Source organism: Orbicella franksi, chromosome 2 (assembly GCF_964199315.1).
Source record: "Orbicella franksi chromosome 2, jaOrbFran1.1, whole genome shotgun sequence".
In the NCBI taxonomy this organism is placed as follows: Eukaryota; Metazoa; Cnidaria; class Anthozoa; order Scleractinia; family Merulinidae; genus Orbicella; species Orbicella franksi.
Window position 1 is genome coordinate 15,620,947 of NC_138146.1, and position 12,502 is coordinate 15,633,448.

Sequence of the window (12,502 nt, forward strand, 5' to 3'; positions counted from 1 at the left end):
CCGACTAGTTTCCAGTCCCCTTTTAAAAGCGCAATATTTTTTATTTCTTTTGTAAAATTAAAGACAAAAGGAGAAATAAAGTAAACAATACTTGTAAAGTTTTTTATTGTTTTACTTTAATTTACAAGTCTTATTAAGGCAAACTTGTTTACAACTAATACAATTGTACATTTTACTGCAAGCTACATTTCTAAGTCTGAAAATTATTTGTAGTAATTACAAGAGTCAATGAAGTAAAACTAATAAGACGAAATAGTTAAGTCGAAGAAATGCTAAATCTAAGGGTGAAACGTCCAAAATTAACTAAAATTCTGGCAAAAACCAATCACAAATTGTCAAGTTTTAAGAAACAATAGACAGTAGTCGAAACTAAGACTATAGACTAACGAACATTTTTACGAACGAGTGTATACTAAGTCTGTAGAAGTTACGTGTAAACATTGAATAAAATCAAAACTGGCTCGTTGCTTTTTTACATCAGTTTCAAGTAAACTTTTACTCGGGTTTTGAAGGTAATTTTCCGTTGACTTACTTGAGAGCTTCTTTGCAAAAAATATTTCTTCAAAGTTTTAAAAGGATTGGCTACAAATGAAGTTCGGATCCATGTTCTAAATTGAAACCACTCGGAATAAACGATTTATAGGCTAGTTTTTAGTTTGAAAAATTTGCTCCAAAAAAAAAGCTGTGTTGTTCAGCATATGTCGAATTTTAAAGGTAAACAAATGGCGAAGTCTGGATTCAAGACAATTCATTCTGATTTCGCAGTAAACAAGCGATTTGAGTTGCATGGTCAGCAAAAGAAATCTTGAGTAAGAGTTAAATCGAGACAAAAAGAAAAATAATATTACTACACCAGCATGTGCTTATTAAGATTTTCTGTGTAATTTAGGGCTTGTCGAATTTGACTAATCAAACAGCGAAATTTGGCGAGATTCAAGACAATTCCAACCGATTGCTTGGTAAACAAGCGAACGAAAATTTAATTCTTTCAAAAAAATCTTGAAAAAACCCGAACAATTTAGTTGCACGGTTTGGCCAAACAAACAGCGAAATTTGGTGAAATTCAAAGACAATTCCAACTGACTGCGTGGTAAACAAGCGATCGATAATTTAATTCTTTCAAAAAACTTAAAAATATATATAATTTAGGTGCACGGTCAGCTAAACAAATCAATATTACAAATTGAAACGACTCGGAAAATACTACTTAACCGCTAGCTTTTAGTTTTCAAAGATGAGTGATTCGTTGAACGATTGGTGAGCTTTGACTGTAATGAAACAGCGAATATGGCGAGATTCGAGACAATTTCAGCTGACTACAGTACTGACAAGCAAACAAGAATTTCTTCCCAAAAAGTTAAATTGAGCGTATGGTCGGCTAAAGAAATCATTTTTCGGTTGTGGTTTCAATAACATGGATCCGCGTTTATTCAGTCCGTTCAGTCTCAAGTTCAAGATATGAATTCTCTTTCTTAACTCCTAAACGTTTCTCTTAGCAACAGTTGCGAGAATTTGGCGGTACAGCAAGACAATTAAGATGCAGATTTTCCAGTCACTTTTCTGCTTTAAAATACACTGATTTTGTGAGGAGAAATTGACTGTCGATCAGTCATGGTGTATCTAAACTATTGTCCTTCACCTATCCAGAATCTTCTTCATGTTAGCAGGCATCGTGCGTCCATAAGAGTCCAAGACAATCCACGGAAATCCGCCAATGAGAGTCCACCAGAAGCCCCAGCAAGAAGTCGCTTAAGTAAATCAGCAAAAGATTGTGTCAACACTTTGCGACTAAATATGCATTGATGGTTAGACAAATTGTAAATATGCACATAAAAGTCTGCTAAAAAATTTGCCACCCCAGAATGAAATCAACGGTCATTGATGATTTATTGTCAGTGCACTTGTCTACGGCAAGACAATTTGCATTTTGTTCGCGTTTTCATGTATTCATGATAATGTCGATTCTTCATATTTGGGAGAGCAAAAGACAATTGTAAGAAAAGTTATTTCCTTTGTGTTCTCTTAATTGTCAACTACCAAATCGTTAATATTTAGCTTTTTGGCTTCCAAAGCGACGTAAGTGTTTTGAATTTGAGTGTATTATTTATTTTAGTTCTGTAAAAACGAAGCCGTTGGAAGTTTGGTTTCCACAAGACTTTATCGCCGCCATATTGAATGAGTTTACAACATGGCCGTCACCCCTTTGATCTCTCGGGATTGGTTGCAAACCATAAATACCAAGGATGGAATCTGCTCGAATATGTTATATGTAATTTGTTTACCGAAATCACATTGCTAATTTGCATCACAACAAAAATCCAACATGGCGGGCACGGAGAGTGCGCCCTTCAAAGGTCATTCAAGGTCACCCAAATCCGGAGGGGAGGATATAACGACAGTGGCACGCGTCAGCAAGAATATTTGATTATATTCGTTTATCCTAAGATGAAGGCCCCACGAAAAATATAATTCAGTTTGATAAGTTCGTTCTCTAACGTCTAAAAATGAGTTGCCCCGAACAAGTCTACTGGCGGAATGACAGCTGTGGAATTGTTACAAACATTGTCGTAACAAAAGCCACCGGCAATAAAAACTCGATGTTATTCTCCCTTTTAGAGGAGAACTGATTTTTAAATCTTCGTTGATCCTTGCAAACACGTGCTGTTTGATATCGATCCGTTTGTTCATCATGACCTCCAACGCTAGTTAATGAAGCTGGTACATTAAAGGTTGATAAACTCACCTTTGTATTCATGTTTTGATCAGAAGGGTATCTGTGATCTTCAAACCAGAGGAACCACAGCAATACCAGTCTACAAAGTGAGTAAGAAAACATCGTAAGCAAATAGACTAAATACATCAGGGTTTTTGTGACCAAGAAATATTCCGGTTACATTGGAAGATAAACTAACGTATAATGTTATCGCCTGAAGATATCGTGCGAAGTATTGCTTTTATCAGTTCAGCGGTGAGCCTTGCTGAAGTAAACATGTGCCAGCAACAAAAACAGCACAAACAATTTCAATCTGTTATTTTCTCCAAGCTCTGGGAGTGTAGATTTGTACAGCACTAAAATGAGACCTAAATTCTAAGACTACACGAAAATGTTTTCTTCCTTTTCAAGCCCATCAAGGCCACGTTATTGCTTGATAATGTTGGCATTTTAATCAATATCATTGATTTCTCAAGAAGATACTATTTGTGATTAGAGCGAGTCAAATCATTAACTTAGCAAATCGTTTTGCCAAGACATCTCAACCTTCTCAGCACAAGCAACGAAAGAAATTTATGGTAACCCGTAAGGAGAATATAAGTTCAAGTTACCTGAAGTTATCGTGTCAAGGATCACACCACTCCATGGAATCTAGTCTGTTTTATCGCCATTTCTCAGTCCTGGAAAAAGAATGAAATATTATCATGAGCTATATGCTATTGCTTTTAGAAATACTGAGTATACAGGCTTTTCGCCCTGGCTTTTCTTATCAATCTTGTTTTGCTGATAATAACACATACTTCGAAAATGTCATAAGCGCTCAATGCAAAATGCGCAAATATCAAATTCCTCTTCTCCGAGAGAAAGAACTCAATTTTATCTGTCCTTTGCAAGTTTCCTTTCACAAAAAGTCACCATCGGTCGAATGAATTCTCCGATAGTGAGAGTTCTAAATGCCGACGTTTATTAATGAGTGGAGAAAGCGTGACTAATATTCGAAAATTCCCAATTGTTTACCAACGTTTTATAAAACATGTTCAAAGAAGAAAAAGGCTAAGTCTATTCTACAAAAGACATTGATTTCGTGTTCAGTTCTTACCTTGGCAAGCTCACTCGAAGCACGTGCTTGCAAGGTTTGCTTGAAATAATTTCTTGTCGCAGGTATTTGTATTTCGTCACAGCTCAAACCGAAAGGAGAAAGCTTGATATTTGTTCCCAGAAGTGGCCGAAAGCAAAGTTTAATTTCTGCTGGATAAATTCTTGAACGTACAGGTATATGTCCGACCGAACAACTCCACACAGCAAATGTTTTAGCACATGTATAATTTGCATTTTAAATTTTCAAATGTTTCGCGGGCACGCACCGCATGGCTTATTAAACGCAATCATTTGATTGGTTCGTCTTCTCATTTAACAAGGGCGGGATATTTAAATTGAGGGTGAAAATTTTTTCCGCTTTAACGTGTGCAAAGTCGATACGTACCTGCAGTTATTCTGAGAACTCATATTTTGATCTAAAAAGCAGAGAAAAATTAGCGAAATTGATTATCTTCCAGGCTCTTGCCGTCCTTGAGCGGGATAATTAACGAAGACCCTGGAAACTAGCTTTGCAATGAGATAGAAAGTTGATCTTATGGGACGTCAATTTTCTCGCTCCCTGACCCAAAGAGACTTACTCCCAATGTGCATGTATAAACCGATTATTTATTTTCTTGAAAATCTAACAATGTCTAGGCTTAAAATTTGACCAATTTCGAACAACAATGGCCAGCCAATGTGTGGTATTTTTCTGTCATCCGCTCACAAGGAGCGGAATTAAATAAATATATTGTCAATACTGTCCTATTCCTACCCCTAACAAGTATATGTCCGAGGCAGGCGCATGATTACTAAAAGATACCTAACAAATCAAAATGATGAACAGAAGAACCCTATAAAACTTGCACCTCATAAAAGAGGCTACGTCACGCAAGTGTCGGTCGTACCTTGGCACGGGGCTTAGGTCATGCTGTTTTAATTAAGACTACAAATTATAACTGGCTATTTTTTTAAAAATGTTCATTCTCTGATGAAATCTCGGTAACAAAGCGAACAGATCGAATTTGAGATGAGTAAAAGTAATAAATGAAGAACAACAGAAACTAAGCGAAACCATTATGGGAGGCTAACATTTAACACTTTTTTCAAACCCAGATTTCACCTGGTGAAGAAAACCACGCTATGTTCTATTCTAGCATAACTTTGTCTATTCATCGCTGTCTCTCTCATAAGAGCTTCTAGCGATTTTCGTCAATTTTAACCATTAGGAATTTTGACTTAAGGTTTGCAAGTGACAGAATGACACAAAAACAGCGTACCTGAGCTCAATTAAATAGATCATGATTTAAACAGTTAAAAAGCTGATATTGCTCATTCTCATTTGCTATTTGAAACTTAATTCAAAGTACCATGCATGAGTTCAAATTCAATACCAGTCTCTACGCGTCTCCCTTATTTCTAGTTGGGAGAATTTATTACTCGGTAAGAAAAACAATTTTACCCAACAAGCACTCTTGAATTTGTATACATATTCTCTGGATAAATTAGATTCTGTTCTGATTAATTTCTCTGTTAATATAGATGCTGAAAATACATCTGGGCTCCAGTATAAAATAGTTAACGCAGCTAAAACGCTGCAAAATTTATATCCCGTGGAAAATTCCAAAATAAATTTTGAAAATAATATCAGCGTAAAGTCGTTAATGTTTTACCTCTTTACAATAGCAGAATTTCCTAGCGTAAGGTTCTTTACGCAAAATACAGCTAGGTTGATTGCCATAAAGATTTGTTCTACTCAAATTTGGATTAACGATAACATTATAGTCCTCTCGTATAGTCACTGTTGCTTCGAATAAAGCGTCCCCAGGACTTGTCATAAAGTTAATTCTATAGTGAAGACTGTCTGATGTAGGTAAGCCAAAATTCACAGCTCGATCCGAATCCTGGTTTGTACTGCTAAATCGCTGGAGCTTTTCGTTCGGCCTGTAACTGGAAGCCTTAAGAATCGTTTTAAGTTGGACTCTAGCGCATGACGTTCGCAGTAGCTTTGTACGATTTAGGATGACGTCATTAATGTATTTGACAGCCATTTGTGCTCCAACTATCACTTCCGGATGAGTTGTGTCCACGTCTGTGAATTCGAGGCATGGGCACCAGTGCTCGCCGACTCCTGTTGATGACAAACAAGAAAATGCAAACTACAAGCAAAGAAAAGAAAACATCGATCTGCTGAGTCCAGATCATGATGGGGGAAAACTTGCGGTAGATCCGTTAGATATTTCAGCAATAGTTATTCTCGAAATTGTGAAACTAGAACGAGCCGGGCGGGCCACGCTCGAAAATATTTAGTTCCTCCTACAAATACAATCGTTACTTGACGTCGGATCAAACATCTTATTTAATTAACTGTTAAAACTGAGAAGTGAGTAATGCAAAAATGTAGCGAACACAGACCTGCAGAGGAAGTCAATAAGATTGTTAACAAAATCGATATAAGCCAATCAGGAAGCACATTATACCAAAACGTGTAACCGGCGAAAAGCGCGGGAAAAATTTGCGTGAGCCAATGGTTGGCATTTAGTTTGCTTCTGATTGGTTGAAATGACAACATGTTCATTCCGATTGGTTAGTGTTGTTCAGAACGTTTTGGTATGATCTATGGAGTTCTAAAAACACGCAATAAAGGTAAAGACAAAACTCTTTTCCTCACTATGTTTTCTCACCTGCTTCGCTACAAGTCCTTGTGTAGTTTAGTTTCCTAAACAAGCTTTGAGTCTTCTCTCCACGAGGCTCTTCAGGATATGTTAACACGTGACGCAGAGTGGCGTGCACATCAAATGGTGACGAAATAACACGCTGGTTGTGTTCCAAGGCTGAGGTTATATCCGGATATTTCTTCTCAAGCCATGCAGGAACTGAGATAGAGAGCCAGGGTAACCGCTCCTCCAGCTTTCCCTGCATGGTATTTCTAACGTCATCATTACGCGACCCGTGATCTCCAAACAAGATAATCACAGTATTGTCGTGGTAATTTCGATCGACAAACGTACGGAGTAACCGCACGATGTCGTTGTCTGCGTAACTGAGATGATTGGGGTGAGCATGAGTCAAGTAGGACATGAAAGCGAAAGCAAATTTTGGAGTGTTCGGATAAGCCGCGAAATAGCTGAGTACGTAATCTAGGGTATAGTTAACCATAAATGTTGAACGCGAGCACAATCCTGGCTCGTCTCGCTCGTATTTTTCCTCCAATGCCAACCAAAAGGGCCTTGCGTAGTGATGGGCAGGAGGGTCCTCAAAACCCCTGAGCCTCAGATTAAACGCGCTCATGGTAGGGTCATCTTCGCCCATCATCGTGACGTATCCGTGCTCCTTGTACAGGTTCATAATCCAGGGCCATTTATCGACGGGGGCGCTGTTTTCATACCCTTGACGACCCTCAGGGGCTTCACTCTCGTGCAAGCCCGTGAGCATCGCGGTCAGCGCTGGCGTGGTCCCGTCGCCCACGATAGTTTGGCCGGAGATAAAGTAGGTCTCCAGTGACCTCTTGAGAAAATTGATCGATTTTGGCATTTTTCGGCGAAAGTTTGCAGCAGAAACAGAATCGAATCCGAGCATCACAACATTCAAACCCAATCCCTCATTCTTTCCTTGTTGCTTTAACTTCTCCCTTACTCTAGTCGACTCATCTATCACGTCTTGCTGCGGTACAGCTCGAGCGAGATAATTAGTGACTTCTTTGCCACTTGTCAGTTTGTACTTGAGGACGAAAAAATCTGATTTACTTATCACGTTTGAGGGTTGGAATTCCTCCGCTGAAGCGTTAAACGGGTTTCCTTGATTTGCGTAGTGCACGTATCCATCGTCACCATTATCACGGTGAATCGTCTCCACATTTACCTCGCTGAAATCAATTGAACTTGCATTAACCTCCCCCGTGAGGATAAGCCTGTTATCCATGACGTCAAAGGCAGGCAATGGATATCCACCTCTACATCCCGGATCATTGCCAACATCTCTCAACAGATGGCTAATAGAGGGGTCCCACGGGTCGAGATTTGGTAACTTGCATGAGTTCAAATTTGGAGATGTTGTGTATATAGGCGTTGGTGTCTCTGTGGTACTCGGTGTCGTGACCTGTGAGGAAATATCAGCGTTGAAAGGTAAACTGGACTGGACTGGCTGTGCTCCATAACGCTGGATTGAACTCTGAGGAGCCTTAGGAACAGAAAACTGAGTAGCGGCATTAGCCTGGGTTATTCCCGTTGTCTCTTCAGCGTCAGTTATTGGAGATAGGTAGTTTGTCAATGATTGGGCTGAACTCGATGCAGTGCTAGGAAGAGAAGACTGAGTGCTAGACTGACTTCTTGTCGTTGTTTCTTCAGTGTCAGTTATTGGAGAACGTTCGCTTGTCAATGATTGCGTTGAACTCGGTGGAGTGCTAAGAACAGAGAACTGAGTACTACTTCTAGTCTGATCCATTGTCGTTGTCTCCTCAGTGTCAGTCGCAGGAGATGGGTCAGGTGGTGGTGTGGCGCCATGTTCCTGAAGCCAGTCCAATGTTTCCTCAACTTCGTCATCCCCTTCCACTCCTCTATGAATCTTTCCAGGAGGCTCGGTTGCGTTGATGCCACTATCTTGATAAGCTAAATTTCCGTTGTCATAAATGTCCTCGTCGTCTTCCGTTGGATCCTCTCTCTCGTCTTCACTCCTCGGTCTCACGTTGGATTTGTCTCTATTATGAATGATACTGCGTAGGAAAATAATGGATATTTGATGATTAGCTAAAACATTTTAGACGATTAAGTCTAACCAAGAGAGCAGCTAATCACAGAAGATCTCACAAACAAACTCCCAACAAATGATTGCCAAATATTTCATAACTTAATGTGAGGCATAAATAAATAACAGTTTAGGACTTTCTTTATTGTTCCCGTTTCCTAACGGCGATGGGTGTGATAACTTTAGTGGGAAAAAAAAATCAATGGAAGTCTTGTGGTATGGAGTATTGCCAGCCCTCGCTCCGGTGGGGCGGGAAGATGAGAAGATCCTGAAAACGAGCCATCATTATATAGAGGGAAATCTCATGTCATCTTACATGACGAGCCTGCAGAATGTCTGCAAAGGAGTCTAGTTTGCAAATGAATCAAACTCGTCCCTAGGGTCTTCTCCGAGAAGGTCTTGGGGACGAGATAGAGGCCAGGTGTTGCTTAGTGCGTCACGCGACTCGCCCTCTGAAGCGTTGCGTGATAACTCAGACGTGAGCTCTACATCCGGTCGTTTTACCCTAAATTAAAGCTCTTTAAATCCGGTCTCTTAAAAAAACTGCAGCGGATACTCGCCCTCTCATACAATTTAGAGGATTATCAAGAAGGGAAATCTGAGAATAGGAAACAACTAAACTTACACACACACACACACACACACACACACACACACACACACACACACACACACAGAATCGGAGCAAAATACTATCCTTTCCCATTTAGTAATTTTCGATCTCTCTCAGATTTCGCTTCTCGGACAACGAAAATGAAAAAAAAAAACAAAACAAAGTAAAAGAATCAGGGAATTGTTTGGTCAACTCTTCCCGAACTCTATTCGGCAATTCCTCGGTTAAAATCTTCCCGTCCCACCCCACCCCTCTTCCGCTCAAGTTAATGCCTTCTCGAGTTTCGTCAGCATTTTACACTCTTAAGCAATTTTGTCTGAGCCACAATCGATCTGATATTGAAACATATATGAGGCACACACGCACAGGCGTTAAATAAATCGCATATTTTGACACTAACGCGGTTTCCAATAGTTTATAAAGCGCGTTTGACAGCCGGTACGTTTACCCCGCAGGCAAGCTCGTGATCTCCACACCGGAAACTAAAAGAATTTTCTCAAAACACTAAATTGAGGATGGTTTACAAAACGGAGAAATAAATAATGGAAATTCCAGAGGGACATTTAAGCCATGAATCAACGGATGTGAACAGCTTCAATCGAACAATGAATCGAGAAAACGTATGATCCCAATGTGAGCTTCGACAAGCGCCAAGATAACAGCCGATAAGAGGACAGAACGATTTTCAGCGTCAGCCTTTGAGCTGTAAGCCTTGCTTGCAACCAGAAAACCATCAAGGTAGCAATGATACGAACTGAAACTCTGCGATGGGCTATGAGCCACGCAACACAATATTTCACCGACCTAGTGCATAGGACTCACCTAGAAAAATCTTGTGTTCGCTTGAAAACACCGGCGATGTAGTCGCTGCGTTGCTGATGGATTTTGTAAAGGAACACCACTGCAATGCTACCAAGGAACACAAGGGCTATAAAGCGTTTCTTGAAGCGTGCAGACACCATTCTGTAGTCCAATCATCCGCGGCAAACTAATAACAGAACGGTCAAAGAGCAGAGTGTGTTTCGAAACGTTTTTTTCCCTCGTTAATCCAAAAATAGGCATCCGCTGGGTTTTAATATTAGGTTACAACTCCTGTTGTCTAGCGGAAGTGGCACTGGGGCTCTAAGAGATTTTGTTACACTTGTTCCGTTGTAGATTGGTCTCAGCTAATTACAATCACCACCAAAAATGGATTTTTAAAATCGACAGAAAATAATTACTAGCATCTCTCTGAGGGGGTTTCACAAGAACTCAAAGAAACTGAAACTGCAATCCGAACTTACGTCAACAGCTGCGCTTAGCCATAATATTTTTTGAGGAGTGAAGAGCTGGGCGTTTGCAAGAATTTTGACGTTTCTAAATTCAGATTGCGCGGCACGAGTTTTCTTTTCTATTTGTTCCAAATCATTATTTTTTCGTGGTTCGTTTTGTATTTTTTTCCTGGGTTTTTCTTGTACAGGATTTTGTTTGGTATATATTTAACCACCACCCCCTCCCTGCAAGAACGTAATGGTCCATTCGTTGAGGCCATAGTGCGCAGTGCAGAGGTAGTATCACGAATCCTGTAAGTATGATCTATCCTCTCTCTCTTGTAAGTGTTAGCATACAAATTCTTTGGACACATCTCCCATAGATTTCTTATAAATCTAGTTAGGAGAACTTCGTTTCCTACGATATCCCGGTAAGGAGAATTATGACTTTGATACCCCAGGAGTGGGTAAACTGATAAAAGCCGCTGTTGGGGGTAGGAGTGCTGGCTAAACTATTAACTTTTTTGGGGAGTTTGAATATTGTAACGCACGTACCACCGCGTTTCAGCATGTACTAGCCGACACTTTGCACGCTGTGCACCAAAACTATATTTGAAGTGTCGAAAATATTCCAAACCCTATGCTAACCATAAAACAAAATTGTCCTACTAAGTGACGCAAAGGTCTTTACCTCTGCTAAATTCTACGAAGAAAAGTTACCCCGCATAAGGAACCTTCTAATTTACTAAACAAAATCGAAAGCTGGCACTGAGGAGAACTGAAACGTTTGGTGTTGATAATTTTTGGAAATAAGATAATATGCAAGAAAGAAATGCAGAAAATCTGACGAAGCAGTCATTTTCAAACTTTCGGGTAAACGATTGGTTGCCTAGGGACATGAGCAACTTAACAAAAATTTATCATACAAATACTGAATAATAATCAACTATGGTACACATACAAAAAGGAAATTAAGAGATAATGTGCTCTACTAAAGAGGATTCGGACCAGGCCGAAACATTATCCAGCAGTAAAACGGGCAATTTTCAGTAATTGGGCCTAGAAGGGATACTTTTGTCACCTCATATTTCAGGATGCCAACTGACCAATCTTTCATATTCAAATGAATGTTTAATAAAGATCGCTAAGGCAACTATTATATTTCACGACTTATCATCTCTATGGACTCTATGAAAAAAAAATCTGGACATTTTCTTTGGACAAAATAAAATAAAAACAGTCAAGGTGCGTCCTAATGGACTTTCGTTGATAGCTTAATATTCACTTCAGATCACCAATTGAATGAGACTTCCAATGCAATTCCCCGTGACTGGGGACGCCATGTGTCATTAGGGTGGCTAGGCTATTTGCATATTTTAACTTACACGCGAGTTACAACAGCTTGCCGCCTTTGAAATTGGTGAACACGGCCTATTTCGTCCTGATTTCTGAATGCAGCGAGTGGAGAAGACCCCAAAATCTCTCTTACTCATAGCTCGTTATCTCATTTTAGCATTCCCTTTTTCGGTGAAAGTCTTTATGAACATACCTTTTCGAATGATCGATTCAATAAACGTTTCCAACAAGACAGTGAACATCCCAAGAGGTTGGTTTAGGCCAAGTAGACTTCTTACACGAACGGTTTGAAATCTAAATTGATCAAAACCCGCCGCTAATGACAATATTTAAAGGTGTCAACAACCTGAGCACTATGTAAACGCAACACCGTCAAATTTGTCTCTGTTTCTGAGATGAACAGATAACAATGAATTAACACGCGTAAAAAGACACAATCAGGATGAGCAATAAACACAAATTCTTGTTTTGCATCTGCAGCGCGCGATTTCTTTAAGGAGCTAAATTTGTCGTCGTCGCGTGTTTTTGTTATAAAAAAAATGGCCCTCAAGTTTTAAAACGCCGGAATTTTCTTTCTTGAAAAGCAACACTCTTTCCCATGAAAATGCAAAATGAAAGTTCCCGTGAAAATGCAAATAAAGGCAGATGGCAGTTTCTGTCATGAAGAGTCGAGGACAGGTTTCTGTCACGTACAGACCAGAGAAGATAGCAAGAAAACAAACACAAACTTGAGATCACAATAAAACACAG

The 12,502-nt window shown here is 39.6% G+C and overlaps 1 protein-coding gene across 2 annotated transcripts; it reads right to left on the minus strand.

The window, feature by feature from the left end:
* Positions 1-237: 237 nt before the first annotated feature.
* LOC145478215 (uncharacterized) lies at positions 238-12,426 on the minus strand. Of its 2 annotated transcripts, none has more exons than XM_081456165.1 (6): positions 11,946-12,426; positions 9,969-10,134; positions 6,475-8,501; positions 3,325-5,921; positions 2,744-2,813; positions 238-1,748 (listed from the first exon to the last, which is right to left on the minus strand). In XM_081456165.1, the coding sequence occupies exons 2-4, from the start codon at positions 10,106-10,108 to the stop codon at positions 5,452-5,454; spliced, it is 2,637 nt and encodes an 878-aa protein (XP_081312291.1). In that variant the 5' UTR covers positions 10,109-10,134; positions 11,946-12,426; the 3' UTR covers positions 238-1,748; positions 2,744-2,813; positions 3,325-5,451. The 2 variants fall into 2 exon arrangements, with proteins under 2 accessions (XP_081312291.1, XP_081312292.1); XM_081456166.1 differs by lacking the exon at positions 11,946-12,426 and having other exon boundaries at positions 3,325-3,393; positions 4,197-5,921; positions 9,969-10,630.
* Positions 12,427-12,502: the final 76 nt, after the last annotated feature.